Source organism: Ailuropoda melanoleuca, chromosome 17 (assembly GCF_002007445.2).
Source record: "Ailuropoda melanoleuca isolate Jingjing chromosome 17, ASM200744v2, whole genome shotgun sequence".
Taxonomy (NCBI): domain Eukaryota; kingdom Metazoa; phylum Chordata; class Mammalia; order Carnivora; family Ursidae; genus Ailuropoda; species Ailuropoda melanoleuca.
The window spans coordinates 7531928-7556339 of record NC_048234.1 but is presented as its reverse complement, the minus strand read 5'-3'; the positions used below and the strand labels follow the sequence as shown (position 1 = coordinate 7556339).

The following is a 24412-nucleotide window of genomic DNA, read 5'->3' as shown; positions in this document are numbered from 1 at the left end:
GGGGAGTCTGCTGGGGATTCTCCCGACCCCCTGCCCACCCCCCCGCATGCTCTCGCTCTAAGATAAATCTTTAAAAATATATATATAAGGGAGAATCAGTATTTTATTGCATTTTCTAACATTTCAAAAAAGTTTATTTTGTCCCCCACCCCACCAGCTTTGTTGAGATGTAATCGACATATAATATTGTGTAAATTAAAGCTGCACACGACGATTTAAGTCTATACTGCAAACAATTACCACTATGTAACTAACATGCATCACCTTACAGCTGCTTGTGTGTGTGGTGGTCAGAACTTTTAAGATCTACTCTTAGGAACTTTCAAATATATAGTATTGTTTATTACAGTCGCTATGCTGCACATGAGCCCCATAACTTATAACGGAGTTTGTACCCTTGGACAACCTTTACCCCCCACCCCTGGGTAACCACCAACCTACTGTTTCTAGGAGTTCAATTCGTTTTCAATTCCATCTATAACTGAGATTATACAGTACGTCTTTTTCTGACTTACTGCACTTAGCATAATGCCCTCAAGTTCCATCCATGATGTTGCAAATCCTTGTTTGCTGAGTGAATAATATTGCACTGTATATATACAATAATTGATAAATATACTAATTGCATAAATATATACAAACCTGTATATTATACAATTATAAGTATATATTTATACAGAGATATACATATCTCACATTTTGTTTATCCATTCACGCAACAATGGACACCCAGGTTGTTTCCATGTCCTGGTTACTGTGAACAATGCTGCAGTGAACATGGGGTGCCTAGATCTCTTCAAGACCGTGAACACATGTCCTTTGGATATAGGCCCAGAAGTGGGGATTGCTGGATCCTATGGTTCTATTTTAAATTTTTTAAAAAGGAACCTCTGTATCATTTTCCCAAGAGGCTGCACCAGGTTAGATTCCCACCAACCACGCACAAGACTCCCTTTTCTCCATATCCTCGCCAGCACTTGTTTTTTTTCTTTTTGATGAAACCATCCTAACAGGTGTGAGGTGGTATCTTGTGGTCTCCATCTGCATTTTCCTGATTAGTGATGTTCGTCACCTTTGCACGAACTTCTTGGCCATTTGTATGTTTTCCTCAGAAGAAAAACGTGTATCCCTTTGCCCATCTTTAAATTGGAAGTTGTTTTTTTTTTTTTTTTTTTTTTTTTTTTTTTGCTATTGAGTTGTAGTTCCTTATGGAGTTTGTATATTAACCCTTTATCGGACACATGATTTGGAAATCTTATTCCGTAGGTTGCCTTTTTCATTTTGTGGATCAAGTACTGTTATTTTTAAAGATTTTATTTATTTGGGAGAATGAGCACCGCGGGGGGGGGGCGGTGGCAGCGCACAGCAGATGCAGAGGGAGAAGCAGGCTCCCTGCTCAGCAAGGAGCCTGATGTGGGGCTTGATCCCAGGGACCCCGGGATCATGATTTGAGCTGAAGGCAGACGCTTAACCAACTGAGCCACCCAGGTGCCCCTGTTTTTATTTTGAATACTTGTGGAGATGGTAGTGCCATCGTGCTTTCTCTGAAGCCCTCCACAGGTGACAGCAGCCTAGGCGCTAATTTCCTGATCCTCACCAGCAAGGTTACTCCAAGTACAGAACCTATTTTTACATAGTTGTGCACTAACCTTCCACGAGCCAATTTTACGTTTGGGTGGAGCTTCCGGGTAAATCAACCTCCCTGTTTCAGGGTGCTCCTTGTATCTCTTTAACTGAGATCTCGCTCAGGGAGAAATCCTCATCAGCTCTGGAGGGGGCAGTAAGTCCTTTCCTGCTCTTCAAAGGGCTTGTCCTGGGACATTAACCCAACGACGTCCCCCGTCAGCCATCTCTTAGCCACAGTCGGGTCGTTTCAATATATTTTACGTGGCTCGAAGCCTTTTACTTCCCTTTTATTTTTGCTACGCATTTGCTAGGTGCCTCATTCGTACCACTGCCACTGAAAGCACTTTCAAGATGTTATCGGGTGCTTTAATTACAAAGACCTTAGAGCATAGTTACTGTTACTACCGCCCCACTTGACAGATAAGGAAACTGAGGCTCACAGGTCAAGATCACCCAATTAATAAACGAACCAAGGCGCTCTCGCTCCAGAGCCTGTTCTCTTAAGCCTGTTTTTGTCTTTCTTTCCCAAAGATCGAAAAAAACCATCATTTGAAGCCTGCATTCACGCTCATCACACCTGAAATAGAATTAGTGAACGTTCCCATGCCAACTCTATAACCCACCTCCTCACACGTCATCCTAACCGCCACCACAAGTAAGAACAAACCAAAGGTCCAAGGGCTGACTCGCCCAGCGGGACAGATCACAATCGGTGGAGACCGGGATCGACCGCCCTCCACGCGCCTGGAAATCCCCAAAATCAGCTTCCCTGCCCGGACCGCTCTTTCCGGCTCTGCGCTCCCGGAAGTCCCTCCCCAAGCGAGGGGGAGCTTCCGAAAAGAATCGTCGCCAGGGAAAGCCGGAGGAGGCAAGGGGCGGGGCCGTCCGGGGCGCTCTAGCGTGCCCCAACTCTATGGCTGTCGCCCGTTGACAAGCCGCGAGGGGCAAGGCTCCTCTCTATTGGACGCGCGGCCTCGCGTAGGCGGGCAGCTCAGCTCACGGCGCGCTGATTGGCTGGGCCCGCCACGCGGGGCGGAGGGGCGGCGTGTGGGGGCACTAGGAGCCGGGTGACCGGCTGCGTTCGGTAGGTGGCTGTACATGTGGGCTCTTCGCTCAGCGTTGCTGTTGCGCTCCGCGGCCGGGCGCGCCATGTCGCAGGGACCCGCCCGCCGCCAGCGGCCGCCCAAGGACCCGCTGCGGCACCTGCGCACGCGGGAGAAGCGCGGCGCCTCGTGGGAGCCCCGGGGCCCGAACACCGTGTACCTGCAGGTGGTGGCTGCCGGCGGCCGAGACGTGGGCGCAGCGCTCTACGTGTTCTCGGAGTACAACCGGTCAGTGTGCCGCGCCCGCCCCGCGTGCTGCGCGCCGGGGTCCCCCACGTGTCACCCGTGTGGGATTCCGCTGCTGCAGCCGACCCTGGCTGGTCGGGGGTGGGTGGGAGATCCCTGATGCCTTACATTCCACGCCGGTGGAGTTCCCGGGAGCCCCAGAAGAGCCCCAGACTTGGGGGTGAGCGTCCTCTTTCCAGCCTGGGGATCCCGAGGCCCCGCTTGGCACACTTTGAGCCGCACTCCCTCCCGGGCGCCCCCAGACCGGGACCTCGTGGTTGGCCTCTGGGGATCAGGCCAGGTGAGGAGGTGAAGGGGGAAAGGACCCACCTTGCCCCAGCACCAGCCTGTTACCAGTCCCCCAGCCCCTTCTGGCCTCTCCCGGGGAGGGTTCGCAAGCAGCAGCCTCATGCCAGAAATGCAGCCTGGTAGCAACGCAATGTCGGTTTTCTGGGTATTTTTTTGTTCTCTGTAGTGTACAATAAAGCATCTAAAACCGCGGCACGAGTTTTACAGAGTCACATCTTCTGAGTATCTCGCCTGATGTTTGTCCCGTAGGTACCTCTTCAACTGTGGAGAAGGCGTCCAGAGGCTCATGCAGGAGCACAAGTGAGTCAACCATTTTCTTTTGGGGCGGAGATGCTCATGGGGCTTCAAAGCCCCGGTGAGAGACGGGAGTGTCCTTTAAGCCGAAAAGAGAGTCCCCAGGCATCCTGTTCTGTCCTGCTCAAATGTTTTGTCATTTTTAGGTTGAAGGTGGCTCGTTTGGATAACATATTCCTGACCCGAATGCACTGGTGTAATGTGGGGGGGTTGTGTGGTAAGTATATTCTTTCTGAGGTCAGAGGCTGGAGCGAAGTCTCTGGGATCTTAGCCTGCCTTGTTCTTTTTTTTTTTTTTTTTTTTTTTTTTTTTTTTTCTCCTCTGATCTTCCAAGGCCAGGGGAGCTGGAATTCTTTCTATGCTTGCCCTGTCAGCCACAGCTTGGAAAGCTGGGACTCAAAAGGACAGATTTGAACAGGAATGCTGCTTCCAAGCATTGTCATCCACTCTGTTTATTGAGTTGCTGGACTGGAGATACGTGCCCATAACTACTGGAGGGTATAGTGGGTGATGGTTACAGGACACACACTTACCACTGAGACTCTCGGCAGCCACACACAGATACCTACTCTCCAGATTACCCCATTTTCCATGCCCACCAACCAGGAAGGTCAAGATTGTGTCGCTGTCAAAGTGCACAAGCTTTGTGACGTGGATAGGAAGGCGTGCAGGGCTGAGCCCATCCCGTTCTCAGAGCTGAGCCCCTGCAGGGCAAGGCAGTGAGGTGCCTAGGCCACAGAACATAAGGGAGTCCTTTCATTCGGTGAGATTTTGCATCCCGGGTCCCAGTCTCAGCCCTGCCCATTCTGGAGGCATCTGAGGAATATCTGGTGTCCCCTGCACCTCCAGCAGGAGTCACTTCTGCCCAGGGCCCGTGATCACTGTGCAGGAGCAGGAATGAGGACGAGCAGAGACAGAGCTGGTGAAGTAAGGAGGGGGCTTCCTGGTGGCAGCTATAGGGTATGGTGATGAGAAAGCGGATGTTCTTTCTCCTTCCAGGCATGATTCTTACCTTAAAGGAAACCGGGCTCCCGAAGTGTGTGCTTTCTGGACCCCCACAACTGGTGAGTCCCTCCTGACTCAGCTCTCAGAGCCGACCCCTCCTTTTTTTGTGTTTCTGTTTCTGCACATTCGTCTTTGGCCCTCCAGAATTAAGGGATGGTGGAGCCTTTCAAGTTAAAGAGACCTGAGTCCAAAGCCAGAGTAACTGTACGACCTTGCACAAGTTCCTTTACCTCGTAGAGCCTGTCTTTTCATCTGTGAGATGGCTGTGAATTCTGTGAAGTTGCTAAGGATTATGCGAAATACACACAAAAGACACCAGACGGACTTACTGCATGTTGGGCACCACGAGGCCCACAGGGAATGTTAGCATTTATTTTTATTACATTTCAGACCTCTTCATACCTTCAGACCAGCTTCTGAACATTGTTGAGAAGCTGTGTGCACATCGTTAGCACTGTTGGCTGACAGTTCCTTTCCCAGTTCGTAAGATGAAAGGTGGGGAGCCTGGGGGGTTCAGTCGGTGAAGCGTCTGCCTTTGGCTCAGCTTATGATCCTGGGGTCCTGGGATCGAGTCCTGCATTGGGCTCCCTGCTCAGCAGGGAGTCTGCTTCTCTCTCTGTCTCTCAAATAAATAAATAATATCTTAAAAAAAAAAACAACGTGAAAGGTAACCAGTCACCAAGTCCTGTTAATTCTGTCTCCAAAATAGTGCCTCAGATCCAGCCATTTGTCTCCTCCTTAAAGCCTTCCTTATCTGCTGTCTCCTGCCCCCGTCCACTGTGACAGCTGCACACCCCTACACAGTGGCCAGAGGGGCCTCTCTGGGGCACACGTGTAGGCGCCTCACACCCAGAACCCTCGGGGCTTCTCTGCAGTGCCCCACAAACACCGTTATCGGGCCTGTGAGCCCTCTGGGCCTCGGCCCTTGTCCGCCCTCGGCATCTCTCTCCGGTCTCCCGGCAGGAGCTCCATGGGCCGCTCTCGGCTCTTCCCTGAAGCCCCCTCCCATCCCAGGGCTTTGCTTCTGACCCTTCAGGGCTCCGCTGGAAGGATGTGCACCCAGGATCCCGCCTGACTCTCCAGACAGGTGGCGCCCCGGCCCCTGTGCGTCTCCAGTTTCTTGCAGATCCTTAGCCCAACGCCTGCCAGCCGCTTGTCCATGCTCATCTGTTTCTGTTCTTTTGCCACTGGATTTTGCATTTCACGAGGGCCGGGACCTTGTCCCCTGCTCACTGCTGAACCCTTGGCACCTACCACGGAGTGGACACTCCGTTAATATTGGTGTAAAGGCGGTTCGAAGTACTAACGTTCATGTTGATGCCTTTTTTTTTTTTTAAGATGTATTTATAGCCGTGAGGTGTTGGACGTTTGTTGCATGGTGGTAGTCATTTTGCTGCAGTATATACTTAAATCGTCCTCTCGTGCAGCTTAGACTTAATATTACATGTCAGTTACATCTCAAAGCTGGTGGGGGGACAGAATTAACTTTTTAAGAGTTTTGTGTTGTTGTTTTTTTTTTTTAAGATTTTTATATATTTATTAGCACAAGCAGGGGGAAGGGCAGAGGCAGAGGGAGACGGAGGCTCCCTGCTGAACAGGGAGCCCAACGTGGGGCTTGACCCCGGGACCCTGGGATCATGACCTGAGCCAAAAGGAGATGCTTAACTGACTGAGCCACCCAGGTGCCCCCATCTGCTAACTTTTTTTAAAAAAAAGAAAGTACAATAAAAAACTGATTTTTTTTTCCTCTTGATGAGTACTTTTAAAGATTTTACTTATTTTAGAGAGCGTGTGGGTGAGTGGGGGGAGGGAGGGGCAGAGGGAGAGAGAGAAACCTCAAGAAGACTATCCGCTGGGCACAGAGCCCAACGCAGGGTGGGATCTCACGACCCTGAGATCACGACCTGAGCCGAAATTGAGTCGGACACTCAACCTACCGAGCCACCCAGGCGCCCCTGTGTTGATGCGTCTCGATAAAACTCATGTGCTGCTGTGTTTCTGTGTTCTGCGTTTGTACAACCATGACTGCTTCTTTCTTTGTCTTTTGTAGGAAAAATACCTAGAAGCTATCAAGATATTTTCTGGTCCATTGAAAGGAATAGACCTGGGTATGTTCCTGAGTCTGACACGTAATCGGCCATCTCTTTCCCATATATGCCCCACTCTGCCAAACTAGAATCCATAAAACCTGGGACCCCATTAAACCTTAAAACCAAATGCTTCATTACTGAGGTGGATTTCGAAAACAGTGCCTGTTGCAATTTCTGTGCCCCCACATCCCGTCCCCAAACATAGGTGAGAGATGGTTCTCAGCCGCATTGCTCCGGCTGTGCTGGGAGGCACGCGGCCTCTTCCTGGGGGGAGGCCTAGCCCAGGAAGCCAGCAGGGCCCCGTCCTGAAGGCCATGTGCCTCCCCGGCTTGTCAAGGCACCTTTTCAATTAGGAATGCTAATATTTTATTTCAGAGTGAATTCTGGTTCTTCCAGTTGAGACGGTAGATTCCCTGGCCTCATAATGCCGTGTGTTAACTTATGCCTCTTAAATTTGAGAATTGGTTTCTTTTTTAAATTATAACAGGCAGTGATCATAATATGTTTTTTTTATTTAGCATAGTAAACATTAACGGCTGGCAAAAATATATGGGTGCTTCTTTCCTAAAAATTGTCATTTATTCAGAGATTCTGGTTTTAGTATAGATTCCCAGCAACATTCCAAGGTACACCAGTTGCTTGTGGTCGGTGATCTGGAAAGCTTCTTTTCCCCCAGTGTGTCCATCCACGGCAGTCACTGTCCTTGATCTTTCTCACACAGCTGTGCGGCCCCACTCGGCACCAGAATACAAGGATGAGACCATGACTGTCTTCCAGATCCCCATATACAGTGAGTGCGCAAGTCCCGTCTCCTAGCAGGAGGGAGGGCTGCAGGTCCAGGCGAGGAAAATGTGGGGAAAAGGTAGAAACTGCTGGAATATCGGCTCTGTGTACCCAGTTTTATGTTCTGAACATGATTAGGAAATTCAGCTTAGGAATTAACACATGGTTCCTGCCCTTGGGGAGCTTAAGTCTTATAGACACGTTTAACTCCTAGGTAATGATTGTCCTTCTACTTTGGGATGTTATGTAATCAAGTATAGTGTCAGAAAGTGGATGTTTCTCGGATGTGCACACTTATTGCTTGGGGTTTATTTGCCACAGATGTAAGTACCCCTTTGGAGAGAGGATTCTGGAGAGGTTTCCACTGGTAAACTTTCCCATAAATACTAGTGCTGAGAGAAGTGTTGTGAGCAGGTCAGAAGGGGGACAGGTAACTAGTTGTGGTTGAAGGCAGGCTGCCTCAGTGGCACTCTGCTTCTGACTCGTGGGAACAGCGAGGCTCTGGCCGTGAGCGCCCCTCCGTGGCGTGGGGTTTGATGGTCTTCCCCGCCAACCAGGTGAACAGAAGCGTGGAGAAGACTGGCCATCTCCGAGTCCAGAACGACTCAGTCCAGGGCGGTCTTCGGATTCTGGATCGGCTGAAAACGAGCAGCACCTTCGGGACGGTAATCCTGTTAACACAGAACAGCGTACCTGGCCAGAGAATTGTTTTCTTAATCTGCTGCCCCTTCCTGTGCCACGTTGGCACGGTTACCATAAGAAGCCTGTGTGTCAAACCGGTCCATCCCCCTTGGCGTGCTTGGGACTTGGCCCTGGGGGAGAGTGGGGCGGGTTGCCGTGAAGCCGGCAGTACGGAGCTCTGTGGCTGACCCCCAACCCCCAGCCCTGGCTGGGCCCCAGACTTTGTGTCCGCTTTCCCCGGAGGAGAGCAGGGTCTGGCAGACTGGTTCATAGGGAGGCTTCCACCTTGTTCATCAACACAAAGTAATTTTTCATGAATCCAGAAAACTGCTGAGCTGGCCAGTTGGGTCAGTGAGCGGATCGGCCCCTTTTCTGCCAGGACAGCCTGCTGAGAAACAGAGTTCAAATCCCAAGCTGAGATGTGTTGGAGGACTGGGACCCCTTCAGGGGGCTGTGGTCCGGTGTTGGGCAGGGCTGATCTGTTCCTCTTCCTGCCTGGATCGTGTCTGCCTGGTGACTGAGAAGGAAGGGGCTGACCCCGGGAGCCGTCCTCCCTGCGATGGACCTACGCCCCGTTTTCTCTGCAGGCTCGTTGGCTTTTGTGGTGTTTCACATATGCTTGTTTGTAAAGCACATCACAAACTTATTTTTTCTCTCTCTTCCACATCTGGGTAAAATGTATCTTTTTTTTTTTTTTAAGTTTCACTGGCCAGTTCTTAAGTTTTTCCGACTGGTGATTTGCGTTTTCCGTTCACTCCGACCTCGGGCGCGAGTAGGAAAAAGAATAGGTCTGCTGGGAAAGAATACCAGTGTTTGCTTTGACCGTGGTATAGAACTGCCACGTCCATTTAATTTGGCACGAAGTCGAATTAGACTTCAGATGATCGTCGGTCTGTGAAGCCAATGAACCCTCCCGTTTGCCTTGTCAATCAGATTTGTTTTTCCTCAGGTATTGGCCAGAAAAAGAGCGGCAGGGACCCCTCCCTGGTTGTAGCTTTTGTCTGTAAGGTAAGCAAGCACCGCTGTGGTGGGCTTTCAGCAAGCATGTGACGGGACCCTCGGTTAGCTCTCGTCCAGTGACTCAAAGCTAGCGGCTCCTGAGTCCCCTGGTTATGTTGGCCCACGATTGGCCATGTTGCACTGGAGCAATAAAGACAGCCTAGTTTGCCTTCAGGGGAATCGGGCCTTCATTCAGACCCTTCCAGCTCTGTTTTACTCTGTATCCTTCTACTGTAGCTGTTCGGCCGCTAGCATTGGGCTCATGTTAACGTTGGCTAGCATTCCCAGAGGCCGGTGTCCACAGATCTGACGTCAGTCCAGTTCTGTGAAAATTCTATTACCATAGAGTGTTTTAAAAATGTGACGGATGGCCTAGTTCTAATAGGGCTTTGTGTTAAAATCGGATGCTCTGCAGCAAATGCTTTCGTCCGCCGTACGGCTCTACGTTGTGTTTTTGTGGGCAGTGATGATTTTTTGAGCAGTAACGTTGACTTTTAAAATATATTCGTAGTTCTTATCCAAATGATCACACCCACCAGGGAAAGCTCTTCCGGAAGGTCAGCAGTAATCCTTATTAGCTGCTAGAACGTTGTCAGTATCAGGAGAATGTTATCAGTATCACGTCTGTTACTGTATTTCAGTAGTAGTTTTTATAAAAGTGAAGGACGGTTTGTTGACAGGCTTGTTCCTTGTGTATTTCTGAGTTTTTAGGCAGCAAAATAATTTTTCAAGTAGGTTTCTCTGGTCATCTGTAATTGTATGAGGTCCCTCCCGCCTTCCTTGGTAGAGGCCTGGGATGTGCTGGAATGGGCTGTGTGTGCTGGGCCATGCACCTCTGTAAACCCTGGCTGTTCCCGGACCTCTGTTCCCGAGGCTACGGGCTGCAGGCAACGGCCCTGGCCCTTCTGTCCCTCCTTTGTTGTTTGCTGCCCCTTCTGAGAGCTGCTCTCACGGGTCAGCCTGTGGGCCCTTGTCCCTGTTCTAGGCAACGTGCTGCTGCTCAGTGCAGGGTTTGGAAGGCAGTAAAGCTGAGCGAGTCCAAGCTCCAGGGGCTCAGAGAAAAGAGGCCCAGCACGTGAGGGCCTGAGACGCAGACGGTCCTCTGCTAGGAGAGCACTGGCTTCAGACAGCTGTCTGCCAGCTCGGGGCCTCAGGGGACCGCGTTCTGCTTCTCCTCTGTGTTCTGCACACCCCGCACCCTCGGGTGGGAACAGTTTCTTGTGGGTTAAGCTCAGCTCATCATAGAGGGAGGGGTATTGTCTGCCTTAGGTCTGCGAGTCCCTGGGAAAAGTTAGAGCACTCGGTTTCCATCTTGAAACCCATCTGGGTCTGTGGAGGCAGTGGTCACAACAGGCCTTTCTCATGTCATCATCTAAAGGTGTCATCCGAGCTAATTATCTTCACGTTATATGCACACACTAAAGCTATAATCCCTCCTCTAGGATAGCGTTTGCCAAGCCAGGAAATTCTAGAATTCTAGTAAGGCTTGAGGATCCAAATCAGAGACTTTGCCCTAAGAGTAATTTCCTTTTAAAGATCTAAGGAAGAAAATGAAAATCAAGTGTAATTCAGTACTCAAAGATTTATTAACATTTTATGCACTTTGATTTTTTTTTTAAATTTCATATGAAATAAGTAGATCCCCAAAAATGTATACACGTTTAAGCGCAGAATGACGATTATGAGGTCTTGTGGCAGGGTCGTCATCTGCCCTCTAACATAGTAAGAGCGTGTCGAGGATTGTTTGTTACAACTTTTCTCCAGGGCAAAAGCAGTGCTGTGTCGCAGGTTCGTGAAAACCACCAGTCAAAGACCGTTCACGCTTTTTATGACCCTGCCCCTGTCACTGCAGTATTGTGTCCTGCAGGGATTTGCGTGATCGGGTCTGTCAGACCAAGTGCCGGTCACGTTCCGTTAGCACTTACACGCGGAGTGCAAGACGGGGGCACACAGGTGCTTGTCCTCAAGGACACGTGAAGGAGCCTTTTTGTTTGATTGGGAAATGCATCGCATTTTATTAAATCATAACAAGTTAACGTGGGGAAATAACGCCCCGTGTTTTAAGTCCTTCAGCTTCTAGTCCTGAGGTATTTCAGAATGGGTGACTTCTTCGGAAGACGGGTTGGAATATAGCGTACTTCGCCTCTACCCGAGGGGAAGGTGACATGAGAGTAAAACCGGAAAGGCGCGCTTGGACGGAGGTTGATCAAAGCCAGGCTTCCTCCTCCTCCCTCCCTGAGGTGGCATTACGTTCTCTTTGTCACAGCTTCACATGAAGAAGGGAAACTTCCTGGTGCTCAAAGCCAAGGAGCTGGGCCTGCCAGTGTGAGTGTAGGCGGGGGGACGACCGCGGGGCTGTTAGGGCGGGGGGGGGGCACCCGTGTCCCTGCCACACCCCAGCTCACAGACGGCTGGCCCCTCCTTTCAGCGGGACAGCTGCCATCGCTCCCATCATTGCTGCCGTCAAGGACGGGAAGAGCATCACTTATGAGGGCAGAGAGGTGAGATGGCCCGTTTTCATGATGTCCTGGCAGTGAAGGCTGGCGCCTGGAACACGGGTCCAGACCTCACCTTTGAGGGCAGTGGAGCAGCTCGGATTTCCTTCACTGGGCCAAGCAATAAAACAGGGTCTCTTATCCCGACCTGTCCCGCTTATCCACGCCGGCTGCGTTTGCCTGTATCCGCAGTGTCTGCTTAGGATTTGCGGGTCCTCCCCCTAACGGGATGGATGCTTTCCCCTGTCCTGGAGCTCCGAGCATTGTCTAGCAACAGACCCCTGGGGATGGATTTGGGGCCCCTGGCCCCAGACCAGAGGGCACCCTGAATGTCCCGCCTGGCTTAACGGCCACAGTGGCTTTGAGACGCCCTCCGCAAGCCGGCTGCGGGGCATACGGGGCATGGGTGGTGAGCCTCACGTTGGTTTCGTGCTTGTTCAGGGGATTAGGTAAGGTGGGCTGTTGACTTGAAGGCCATTCAGTGTGTTTGCCGAGCTGTGACTCTGTCCCGGGAGAGAACCGTGACCCCAGTGATTTTGCAGATTTCGCCTGAAGAGATCTGTACTCCTCCAGATCCTGGTCTTGCTTTTGTTGTGGTAGAATGTCCCAACAAAGGATTCATTCAACCCATCTGTGAGAACGCCACCTTCAAGAGGTAATGAGGGCTCTGGGGGAGGGGGGAGCCCGGCCAGCATCGACGGGGTGTCAGGGTGTCTGCCTGACCCGTGGCCGCTCCTGGCACCGAGCCGTGGCTGCATCGAGCCGTGGCTGCAGAAGCCCACGCTTGAGTTCCAGCCTCCTGCCTGGTGGGCTTTGTGCGCGCAGCCTTGGAAGTGAAATTAGAAAGGATTGAAAGCCAGAGACCACTTGCAGCCTAGAAAACCAGTGGCCAGGGGCGCCTGGGTGGCACAGTGGTTAAGCATCTGCCTTAGGCTCAGGGCGTGATCCCGGCGTTATGGGATCGAGCCCCACATCAGGCTCCTCTGCTGTGAGCCTGCTTCTTCCTCTCCCACTCCCCCTGCTTGTGTTCCCTCTCTCGCTGTCTGTCTCTATCTCTGTCAAATAAATAAATAAAATCTTTAAAAAAAAAAAAACAAGAAAAAAAAAACCAGTGGCCAGTTAGCGTGCTAAGGCTGGACAAATTCTAGAACTTTCTTCAGTTCTAATTAATACCCCAATCGTTATTTGGGTTATTTTTTTTTACCCAAGTAAGTTTTCTTCGCCTGCCTGTATTGGGTCTGTGTAGGCGGGTCTGACGTGTGTGGGAGCGTCTTGGTCGAGGGTCCTTGTTAAGGGACAGAACCTCAGTCCGGGCACACCTTTGGTCTGCTCTTCTCAGGTCCCCGTGCCATTCTCTCCCATCGCCCGAGAACATGGACTCATTGGCAGCATGGCAGCTTCAATCCTGGGAAGCTTTGCCCCCCCCACCATGTCATTGTTTTCATTTCTCTCCCATTCTCAGTGGTTTATTCTATCTGTAATTTTCCTGTTCCTAATTCTTATTTATGTTTTGCACCTCATGTTTTATTCTGCTTATCACAGCAGACCTGTTTTGGGCATTGGTAGGGCTTTTCAGTTAGCGTTGGAAGCTCTTCCCGAGATGGACTTTATTCTCACTGGGTGAATCCGGGTGACGTATGTGGTGGCTCAGGGTTTGTGCTGTCATCAGGTCATGGGCAGCAAAGCCACGTCGAGTCGCTGTGAGCTGAGGGGCGTGTGCACTGACGCGATGCTGTCAGGTGTAACTGCACGACCCGTGAACTCCTGGGTCTGCACGCGGGGCAGCAGGGAGGGATCGGTAGAAAGTACTGCACATATATATATATATATTTTTTTTTAAATGGGAAATGGAAGGAAACACCTCAACGTTGTAAGTAAGTGACAACTCTAGATGGTGGAATTACAGATGGTTTTATTTCTCCATGCCCATGGCTCGGGTCTGCTGGAAGGCAGACGTTAAGGTGGGACTGTGGGTGCCTGAGTTCACGGGGGAAGGTCCTGTGAAAGATGGAGGAGGCCAGGAGAGCTTGGGTCCTGCTCCGCAGGTCAGAGCCCTGTGCCCCGAGCTGGAGGTGGCAGGAGGCAGCTGAGCTCTGGGGAGGCCTGGGGCGGGCGGCGGGGTGGTGGGCAGCCCCAGAGCCTCGGACTAGAGGAATCCCAGGTCGGTGCCCTGCCGGCTCAGGCACCTCTAGGAGCAGCCCCGGCACAGCCTGGCCCGGGCGTGGAGGCTGTGGGTCACTGCAGTCCCCGAGAGCAGGCCGCACGCTGCCCTGCGCTGGCCGCCCGGTCACCGTTTGTGAGGGTCCTGGGCTTGCATCACCAAACAAAGCTCAACTCCGCTCCACCCTTCCACCAGGTACCAAGGAAATGCCGATGCCCCCGTGGCGCTGGTGGCTCACATGGCCCCAGAGTGTGTGCTCGAGGACCCCAGGTACCAGCAGTGGATGGAGAGGTAGGACGCACTTCCATCTGTCCTTCCCCTGGAGCCTGGAGTTCTCCCTCCCCTNGGGGGGGGGGGGGGGGGGGGGCGGGGGGCGCGCTCCCTGCCTTCCCTGAGCAGGGGGAGCGGCCAGCTGTAGCACTGGCGCAGAGCCGCCGCTAGGTGGCGCGCTGCGCGCACGTCCCGCTTCCGCAGTCCACACTCCGCATCTGGAGTACCTGCCTCTCCATGGTCCCCTCGCGAGTGTAGAGTAACAGCCTCAGTTTAGGGAGCGACGGGGCGCGGGGTGGGGGCTGTTGATGACTCTGCATCTCATTCCATCTCCTCCCCTCTTCCTGCAAGGCCAAGGTCTACCAACGTTTAGTAACTGGGAAGAGGTCACCCTGCCTTTCTTTGGGGCCCCATTGGCCAAGCTCAGCCCCCCAGGGGAGGGAGTGTTTGAGCTGAACTCAGAGCACATGGTGCGTGGTGCTGTTCCAGCCTCCCCTCCTGCCCTTCCCGGGCGCCCACTCTGCTCCTTCCTCGTGAGCCTTGCAGGCTCTGCTCTTTGGCCTCCTTTGCCTGCCCTCCCTGGAGGGCCCGAGTCCTAACGGTCCTCTTACGATGCCTCCTTTTCTTCCGCCCGTACTCCACTTCGTTCGCAGTCCCTGGCTGGAGGCTCCTGACCTCGCAGCTTTCTGGGTTCTTCTGGGGCTCCTTCCAGCACCCCCCGAGGCGCTTCGGTTTAGAGAGGGCAGTGGACTTGGAGGCAGTAGACTGCTGTGGGACTGTGTCGGCCGGTCTTTCTGGACCCGCCAGTTGGTCTCTCTGGACCCTTCCCTCTACCATCTTTGCTCCTGGTGTTGCCACTACCCCTTCGTTGGGAGTCCCCCTGAAGGACGCTGTGAGCGCACCGTCGTCTTTCCATAGGTTTGGGCCCACCACCCAGCACCTGGTCCTGAACGAGAGCTGCTCGTCGGTCCACAATCTCCGCAGCCACAAGATCCAGACGCAGCTCAGCCTCATCCACTCCACCATCTTCCCCCCGCTCGCCGTCCCCCGCCGCCAGGTAGTGTGCCCATCGGCCCCTGGCCTGGCCCCTCGCCTGTTCGTTCTTTCCACCGAGTGCGATCCCTCACCTGTTCGTTCTTTCCACCGAGTGCGATTTGTGTCTTCCAGGAAGAACACGCCGCCTTCCGTGTGCCCACAGTGCGGGGCGAATGTCTCCTCAAGTATCAGCTCCGTCCGCGGAGGGAGTGGCAGAGGTTTGTGCGACTCTGAGCTAATGGAAGGGTCTAGATCGGGGGTTGCCAAGCCCTTCTTGGGAAGGGCCAGGCGGTCAGTAGTTCAGCCTGAGCGGGCCATGCGGTGTGTGTCCCGGGTGTTGAACTCTGCCCCTGCCACGGACGGGGCCTCGACCACTAGTAAATGCACTGGTGCGGCTTAGTTCCCGAGCAAAATCGGTCCCCAGAGGCTGCTGTGGTCGGGCTGAGGCAGGAAGAAGAGGCCAGTGATGATTCTTTCCTGAACGTGTTTTCCCTCAGGGTAACAGTGATACATGTCTGTTGTTTTACAACAAAGAACATGAGTGTTTGATGGGAAAGATTAGTCACCCGTAATCCCATCCTTCGAGATAAGAGATAATGATTGTTAACGTTTTTTTTAAATTGGAACATGTGGGGGATACATCTTTTGGTAAGGGTGTGTGTGGGTCTGTGGCCTGACAGGTCTGTCTTTTCCTGAGTCCTGACGTAGCCTTCAGGAATGAGACTTATGGGTACCCCACAGAGGGATGTCTGCTCATTTTAGACATTTCGAGGTGCTTTTAATGAAGCGTTCAGTGCTTTTCTTGTGTGTAAGTGTCTGAGTGGAACTCTGTCCCCTTGGGCGATTCTGAGATGTGGGATTACTGGGTCGCGGTGTGGCCTGTTCTGAGGCACTCGGTAACGTCCAGAAAGACTCTGCCCATGGACAGTGCGGCCAGTAATCCCTCCGCTTGGTTCATGTGTCCGACCTGCATCTCGAACAGGTGGAAGCTTCCCATGCACTGCGTTGTGTCCGTGTTAGTTGTAGCTGGACGAGCAGGGTCTGGTGTTGGGTTTTCTGAGAGCCCACGCGGTCGCATGACGGGCCCACAGACGCAGGCTTGGGATTTCGGGGTTTGCTGTCAGCAGCTGTGCGGGCGGTTTGCAAACCTTGAAGAATGAGCCTGGCGATACCCAGATTCACCTTCACCTGGGCAGAGCGCACATCCCAGGCCTCCTGCGTTAGAATCCGGGGAGCCGGGCCTGACCTCCCCTGGTGAGCTCCGGGGTGAGCCTAGCGCAGTCAGAGTGAAGAGCCGCCCGTCCGAGGCTGGCCTCTCAGTGTGGCTGGGAGCAGCCACGTCGTAGCATCGGGGCCTTGCTAGAAACGCAGCCCCGGGTTCCATCCCCAGGTGCAAGATCAGGTTCTCGGGGGATGAGCTGTGTCCACATTCCTGTGGGAGCCGCTGCTCTTGGGCTGTGCTGATCAGCTAGGACCGCTTGACCCTGCTCCCCTCCCTTCCTCTGGCTTCCAGGGGACATTAGGCCATGTCTGGAGACATCTGTAGTTGTTACAGTCTGGCAGGGGGTGGGAGTGCTGGTGGCACCCGGTGGGCGGAGGTCAGGACCCTGCCGGACGTCAGTATTGCCAGGGACGTCAGACTTTGAGCTGAGATGTCCGGAGGGGCTGAAGCTATTTAGAATGTGCTCCGAGACCCCCGCTTCGCTGAGAAGGGTTCCACATGGCAGGAGAACGGGACTGCCCCGGGTCTTCCGTTTTGATTTGGACAACTTTCTGCAGATTATACCCATAAGTTGGTTCTGGATATCCAGACTGGTGTCTGCTTGAGGCCACGTGCCTGCTTTGGTCACTGAGATGCTGTCCTCCCTGCAGGGATGCCGTTATTGTCTGCAATCCTGATGAATTCATAGCCGAGGCCTTGGCGCTCCCCAATTTCCAGAAAAGCGTGCAGGAATACCGGGAGGCCGTAAAGGATGTCCCAGCCTCAGCAGGTGAGTGGACGACCACAGAGCCGCCTTCCTCTGCTGGCTGCTGCCCTCCTGTGGGTGTTTTCAAAGCTCCAAGGAGAATGACCGCCTGGCACCAACTAACCAGGTCTAGTTCCATAACCCAGTGCTGCTTTATTCTCTAAAGACGCCCATGCCTGCCCTTCCCACCAAGACCATTTCCATCCGAACGTTGGGCGATGGCGACCGGCCCTTAGGTAGCAGGCAGGCACCATGTGCCACGGCCCTGGGAGCTCCTGCCAGATCCGGAAAGAACTTTGTGCTGGGCCTCCACTGACTTGGGATCTGGTCCTGGCTTGGCTACTAGGGAGCCACGGCAGATCTGGCCACGTCACGCACCTTGCTGGGCTCTCGTCGCCCCATCAGGAAAAGTCATTAGGGGGAGCTTGGGGACCTCTGCTCCAGTAGCTGGTTTTTCTAGCATGCTTTTCAGCAAATGCCAGAAGCCGAGCTCGCCGGACTAGAAAGCGGCAGGTGTTAATGCAGCCAGATGGTCTTTCCCCCGACGGCAGGTTCTCCGGGGAAGTCCGCCTGGGCTGGTGTAGAGCCTTCCCTCTCATGGAAGGGACACAGGAGAGCTCCCTGGACTCTGGTCCTGGCTCTGCCCCTTCCCCTCTGCATCTGTTTGCACCCCTGTAAAGCCGGGGATCCCCCCCAGCAGGGCGGTTATGGTCCCCGCAGGAAGAACAGGTCTGGTGGTGAGGGCTGGATGCCAGGTGGACGCCAGCCCCTTGAGCCCCTTGAGGTAAATGATTCGTAGCCCGAGGACGTGCCCTTTGTGATGTGGAGGGCGTAGAGCAGGTGTCTGGAGGGAAAGGCTGCCTTCTAGATCACCACGTACCCACAAACAGCCCCAGTCACCCCCGCCCCCAGACAAGGAGGTCCTTACAGAAGGACCCTGCCAGGTGGGGGCCCCAGCCCCTCCTGGGGGGCGGGACTTACTCCTCTCATGGCTGAATGCTGGCTCGCTTCTGACCCAAAGAAATGGGCCCTTTCACATGTGTTTTTCCACAGAGAAAGCCAAACAGTATCCAGAAATCGTCTTCCTCGGAACGGGCTCTGCCATCCCGATGAAGATTCGAAACGTCAGTGCCACGCTTGTCAACATAAGGTACCGCCGCTCTCCCAGGAGATGTCCATCCGTGGGGGGCACACGCGTCCCGCCCCCCATGCCCGCCCAGGCTAACTTAAAGATGTAGCCGTATGATCGTGCGTAAGCTTGTCACTTTGGCCCGAGCGTCCGGAAGAGGAGTCGTGGGTGTTAACGCCTTTAATAGGTTCTCACCTGTTCTGTCTGTTGATAAAAACAGCCGGCTCTGCTGTCGGCCATGCACCTCGCTAAGAGATGATCTCCCTGAATTTTCACCTTAATTCTACGAAGTCATGACTGCCCGTTTCCTTGATTGCTAAACTAACCTTCCAAGAGGTTACCAGTTCCCACAGCTGGTCAGGGCCGTGCCCTAACTGGTGACCGCCGGTGCGGGGGACACTGCTGGGTGTGTGTGTTGGGTCTCCAGTTCGGCCCCACGCTGGGTGGGTTTTGGTGATTCTCTTGGGTTTGCCTGGTGTTCTTGCCCGCAGAGAGGTTAGTCCAGGCACGAGCAGTGTTCACGTCTGCACGAAGTCGGACTGTGCAGTAGCAGGCTGGCTTTGAAATTTTGCTTTGTCACCTTGGATGCTGGCGGCGGAGGGCTACCGTCTGGCTAACGTGCTCGTCGCACCCGGCACTCAGAAGTGCACCCCCTCCCCCCCCCACCCCCAGCAGACATACGCCAGCTGGGACACACTCACTGCTGAGGAGATGCAGTAAAGCGGCCCGGCAGGCCCGGCCTATCCCTGGGCACTGAGGGGCGCAGTGGAGGGGGCTTCTCCAGGAACCCCGAGGGGCCCTCCAGCCTGCCACAGTCGGTCCGAAGGCGCTGCTCCCTGGCTGGCCTTGCGCAACGCAGTCCGTCCCCAGAAGGTCACTGTCTGGACTCGGAGGCTTGTCCCTGGAGCCCAGCCACAGCGCTCCCCGTATGGCGGCTCCTCCCAGAGGAGGACGAGGGCCTGCGGGAGACTCCCCTCACTCCACGGAGCCTAGGCTCTGAGACGGGCCATCGGGATCAAAGCAGCCTGAGCCCGGCTCACTGGCCACAGTGGGGCCTTGCTGGGTCATCCCCTGCAGGGGCAGCCGCAGCCCGTCCCGCACCAGCTGGGAGGCGGCAGGGCTGAGGTGGCCAGAGTCCTTGCCAGGGGCAGCGGGCGCCAGGCACCCAGATCTCCCATGCACGCACGGAGCATGCCGCGGGGTCACCAACAGGGGCGTTGCCACATCCAGTTTAAATAATCGGAGGCGCGTCCTTAGGGCTACATGGTTTTGCCCTCCCGTTCCCCAAACTGGGTGCCGGCGTCTGTGTGGCTCTGGGGACTCCGCATACGTTCAGGGCTTCCAGAGTTTCGTGGCTAATCAGTCCCTTCGTGTAATGAGCTCGGGCGTCCGAAATGGCCTTCGTGTTCGGAGAGCTGCTCGGAGCATGAGAGGTTCTGGAAGACGTGGGATGCACACAGCTGCTGTTTCCGCTTCTCCCTGAAATGCAAACCCTCCAGACCTCGAAGCCTCTCCCGGCGGTGTGACTGTTGCTCTCGCCCACAGCCCCGACAGGTCCCTGCTCCTGGACTGTGGCGAAGGCACGTTCGGGCAGCTGTGTCATCACTACGGAGACGAGGTAGACAGGGTCCTGGGCACCCTCGCCGCCGTGTTCGTGTCCCACCTGCATGCGGATCACCACACAGTAAGCCCCCCCTGCCGCCCCTTTCCTCCTGTTCCTCCCAGATGGGCCGGCTTTCCCTCTTGCTGGTGCAGTCGCCGTGTCCCTCCGTTCGTCCCGCTGTCCCACAGCACCGAGGCTTTGGCCTTCACCTGGCTGGTCTGCTCGGAGGGGACCTCAGCCGGAGACAGGATGCCAACTGGGTCCCCGGCCCCCGCCCCGGTCACACTGCCCACAGCAGTGTTGGGGGATGGCAGCTGATGGGGGCGGGGGGAGGACTCCAGAACCCGGATGCCGGGCAGAGAGCCAACTTTGGCCGTGGCTGACATGTGTCCCCGTCTCCCCCCCCCCCCCCCCCCCCCGCCCCAGGGCTTGCTGAATATTCTGCTGCAGAGAGAACGGGCTCTGGTGAGTGTGGCCCTCCAGCTGTTTGAGTTCGGTGGCTTGCACGTCCGCAGCCCCCCCTCCTGCCCCTCGGAGCCGTTCCTGTCGCTGACGCTGCGGCTCCGGTGTCCTTGTCTCAGGCGTCCCTGGGGAAGCCGTGTCCCCCGCTGTTAGTGGTCGCCCCGACCCAGCTCAAGGCCTGGCTCCAGCTCTACCACAACCAGTGCCAGCGGCTGCTGCAGCACGTGAGGTGAGCCCCAACCCCAACGGTGCCCCGCAGTCTTGCCCAGGCCCTGGGGGACGGGGGCGGGAAGGAGCGTTGTGACTCCAGGGCGGAAACCAGTGGCTGCTGCCTGTGGTCGTACCCATCTCTTCTCCGCCCTCTTTGCGGTTCTGCCCTGGTTTGCAGATTTTTCACGAAACCACTCGGCCCGAGTGCCCAAGTAGCGTCCCAGGAGGGGGGTCTGTCCGTCTGCCTGGGTCTGCAGGGCGGGCCTTCCCCAGCCCCTGCCACAGGCAGCGCCCCCGGGGGGCTTGCCACGGCCTGGGGGGCATGGTTTGGCTTTTTAATTGATTCCTCTTTCCTCTTAGTGACGGATTTGTGTTTCTTTATGATGAGTTTGGGGTTCTCCGGCCAGATACCTGAACTTTGAATCACGTTAAAATGTTTTTTCACGTTTGCTGTTTAATCGTTGTGTGTCCTCGCAGCCTGATTCCCGCCAAGTGCCTTCAGAAAGGAGCGGAGGTCTCCAGCCCCGCGGTCGAAAGGCTGATTGGTTCGCTGCTGGCAGCATGTGATCTGGAAGAGGTAAGGGGGCGCCCACAGGCGGGGAGGACGATGGGGAGCACGGCTGCACAGCCACTCGCCTGCCCCTGCAGTTTCAGACCTGTCTGGTCCGGCACTGCAAGCATGCTTTCGGCTGCGCGCTGGTCCACACGTCTGGCTGGAAAGTGGTCTATTCTGGGGACACCATGCCCTGCAAGGCTCTGGTCCAGATGGGTGAGTAGAGGCAGCGGACCACCACTAGGTCGTCCGTGTGCACACGAGGCACCGGGCTGGGGGAGCTAGAGGGAGGACCCCGGGCCCAGCACTGGTCGGGTGGGGGACTCTGCTCCACGGTCCGTGCTCATTACTCTAGGGAAGGACGCCACCCTCCTGATCCATGAGGCCACACTGGAAGATGGCCTGGAGGAGGAGGCCGTGGAAAAGACACACAGGTAGGGGAGAGCCCCGAGCTACAGTCACCCGCTCCCCCCCCCGCTCCCCCGGGTGACACTCGGAGCAGCCCCATGACAGCCCCACAGGGACGCACTGTGTTCTCTGGTGACGGTGACACCAGGCCGGCCTGCTTCCCGCCGAGGCCGCAGGGTTTCTGCGTCAGCTCCGCAGCGCCATCTGGGCATGGTGCTAGCCGGGCGGCTTTCCGGGGGTATTGCAGATGCCCCGGCATCGGCTGTCAGCCATGCCAGGGACCTGCCAGGGGGACGGAGGCCCCGGGGCCGATCTTGGGCTTTGCTGGCACAAGAGTGTTCCCCCCGAGGGAGGAGCCCCCTGCCTGTTCTCTGCTGCCCTCGCGGACGGGCGGCGTGACCGCCAGTGCTCGGATGGGCCCCATCTGGGCGCGTGAGGGAAAGTGGGGGCCAGGCTCTTCGTGTGCTGGGGCACCAGCCTCACGTGGCCCGTGTGTGGGCAGCACGACCTCCCAGGCGATTGGCGTGGGCGTGCAGATGAACGCAGGCTTCACCATGCTGAACCACTTCAGCCAGCGCTACGCCAAGGTGCCTCTCTTCAGCCCCGACTTCAATGAGAAAGTGGGGATTGCCTTTGACCACATGAAGGTCAGTGCCATGCGGGCCGGGGTGGGGGGGGAGGGTGGGGCGGAGACCGCGCTCCCTACGGCGGGGTGCTCGGCCGAGGGCAGGAGGGGTCTGTCCGTCCCCCTAGCGTGGCCGGCACCAGCTGGGATGGTGGGGCCCACCTGCTCCAGGGCCTTCGGGACAGACTTGAGTCTTGGGGTGCTGGAAGTGACTGGGGGACTCAGGCCCGGCCGTTCCCCCAGCCAGGTGACTTGTGTATCAGCACCTGCTTGGGGAGACGGGTGTGCTCCCGTCTTCTGGTGGGGAAGCCAGCCTCACCCCTCTGGCCTCCCTGAATGGGGGCGGGGCCCCGGGTTTGCCTCTGAGGAGCCTGATTCTCAGAGTCTGGACTGCCTCTCTTTTCCGGAGGCCCATTCAGTTTTGCCCCCTAAGCCAGGAGTGGGGTGTCGGTGCCCCTTTCTGGAGAGGGCTTCCTCCCTCTCTCCCTGGCCTCATCCCTGTTTTCCAGTACGGTCAGCTGACGCGAAGGGGGGCGAGGAGGGAGCCGGCGCCTGCCCCGGGAGCAGAGGGCTCCCTCCATGCAGCTCCTGCCTGGCCCTGGATGCCCGTCCTGACTCAGGGCTTGCCTTCCAGGTCTGCTTCGGGGACCTCCTGACGGTGCCCAAGCTGATGGCCCCGCTGAAAGCCCTGTTCGCCGGCGACATCGAGGAGATGGAGGGGCGCAGGGAGAAGCGGGAGGTGCGGCTGGCGCGGGCGGCCTTGATGTCCAGGGAGCAGGGGGACGGCCCCGAGGACGGGGCGCCGCTGCAGAAACGGGCCCTCACGGAGCCGCCTCCGAGCCCACAGAGCAAGAAGGTCAGGGCCCAGTGAGGGACCCTGGACTCGGAAGGCTGGCGTCCCCCGCACGGCACGGCGCGGGTCCCCCCTGGCCTGGTGGGAGCCGGAGGGCTCTGCTCGGCCAGGAGGCACTGGGTCGTCGTGGGTTGTGCATGCAGGCCTCGCCCGGGGCCCCTGCACAGGGACTGTGCCTCGCACGCCTCGGGCCGTGAGCCTGCTGGATGGAAGAACAGGGACAACTGGAAATCGGTACAAACCCATTTTTAAAGAAGTCACATGGAAAAATGGAGTGCCCACGCCTGCTCCGGCCAAGTTACTCCCTCCGCACACCCGAGGCCAGCTAGGGCCCGCAACGCTGGGTCGTGGACAGGACTCCAGGAATAGTCTTTCCAAAGACAGGACACAATAGAGGCCACTGGGAACCTGAGTGCTTTGCTTCGTCCCGATGCCGCCTCCGTCTCCCTGCCAAGCTGTGCTGCCCGGTACCCAGTGGGATCTGCGAGCCAGCTCGGACCGCGGCGAGGACCCAGGGAGCCGCCACCCCGCTCTAGCCTAGCTTCTGCCCACATCAAGCCATGCCAGCTGGGCCCGGACGGCGGCTCAGGAAAATGCAAGTCTTCCAGGGGAAGATGAGAGACCACAGCTGTGCTGTGCTTCGCCCCACGGTGAGAACGAGATGGAGACTCCCTCCCTGCCCTCAGAGAGCTGAGAGATCGCGCGTCAAGCTGGCTCTCTTGCCCTCCTTTTGGGATTTAACAACACTGAGGTTAGTGCTTAATCTGGTATTTATTTGTGAGAACACAGAGCTTTAAAAGCTCAGGTGATTTGGAAGAGACGGACCGAGCATTTAGCCTTGCCCAGCCCGACCTCTGGCGTCCTCCTCGGGTGCCCCTGCATGGTGGCGTGTCCCCACGCAGCTTATTATCAACACAAGAAGATAGGCCACGCTCAGGGATAATAAATCTATTTTAATAACATTACTTTCAACAACTATTTGTACATGTATTTAAAGGTAACTTTCGACCCCTGGGCTTCATTACAAACTGGATACAGACCCGTCCTTGCCAGGAAGTGAGCAAAGCTGTTAACATCAAAAGTTGGCAAATCCCCCCCCCATCGGGGCGGGTTATTTATTTTTACAGTGTCGGGAAAAATAACTAAGCCTTTAAATTTCTCATTGTACACCTATACATTGGTTTAGTTTGAATGGCTCAAATTAAACAAATATAGATTTCATATATACAAATATTATATCATGGTATAGGTATGTTGTATCTATTTTAAAAGGATAAAATTGGAAAGCGTGACTTGGCATGCATGACCGGAATTTGTCTCTCGCTCCCTTAATCCCGAAGCGCGACTGGCTCCCCGAGAACGGGTGGGACTCCCCGAGGGGGAAGGGGGGTGATGAGCCACGGCTAAGCGAAGCCGGCCACGCTGCAGGGCCAGTGGCACCAGCCTCGTGTCCCTGCGGGCCTGCCTTCCTGTCCTCCACGTGCTCTGGGTAACAGATTTATTGCTAGTCCCTGTGGCTGCCCCGA

General features: G+C 55.5%; 1 protein-coding gene across 1 annotated transcript; it reads left to right on the top strand.

The window, feature by feature from the left end:
- Positions 1 to 2656: 2656 nt before the first annotated feature.
- Positions 2657 to 24183, top strand: ELAC2 (elaC ribonuclease Z 2). The gene is made up of 24 exons (XM_002930089.4): positions 2657 to 2957; positions 3513 to 3563; positions 3704 to 3774; positions 4557 to 4621; positions 6613 to 6670; positions 7374 to 7442; positions 7993 to 8100; positions 9066 to 9124; positions 11382 to 11440; positions 11544 to 11616; positions 12153 to 12265; positions 13967 to 14062; positions 14960 to 15098; positions 15209 to 15294; positions 16949 to 17067; positions 18097 to 18193; positions 19718 to 19856; positions 20202 to 20240; positions 20357 to 20466; positions 20925 to 21024; positions 21096 to 21216; positions 21356 to 21434; positions 21911 to 22055; positions 22668 to 24183. The coding sequence occupies exons 1-24, from the start codon at positions 2725 to 2727 to the stop codon at positions 22902 to 22904; spliced, it is 2466 nt and encodes an 821-aa protein (XP_002930135.2). The 5' UTR covers positions 2657 to 2724; the 3' UTR covers positions 22905 to 24183.
- The last annotated feature ends 229 nt before the right edge of the window (positions 24184 to 24412 follow it).

Bases quoted from the DNA above. Each gene is read 5' to 3' on its own strand.
- ELAC2 (XM_002930089.4), top strand. From the start codon at position 2,725: ATGTGGGCTCTTCGCTCAGCGTTGCTGTTGCGCTCCGCGGCCGGGCGC. The intron at 2,958-3,512 runs GTCAGTGTGCCG...TTTGTCCCGTAG, and splicing joins GTGTTCTCGGAGTACAACCG to GTACCTCTTCAACTGTGGAG. The intron at 21,025-21,095 runs GTAAGGGGGCGC...CTGCCCCTGCAG, and splicing joins CAGCATGTGATCTGGAAGAG to TTTCAGACCTGTCTGGTCCG.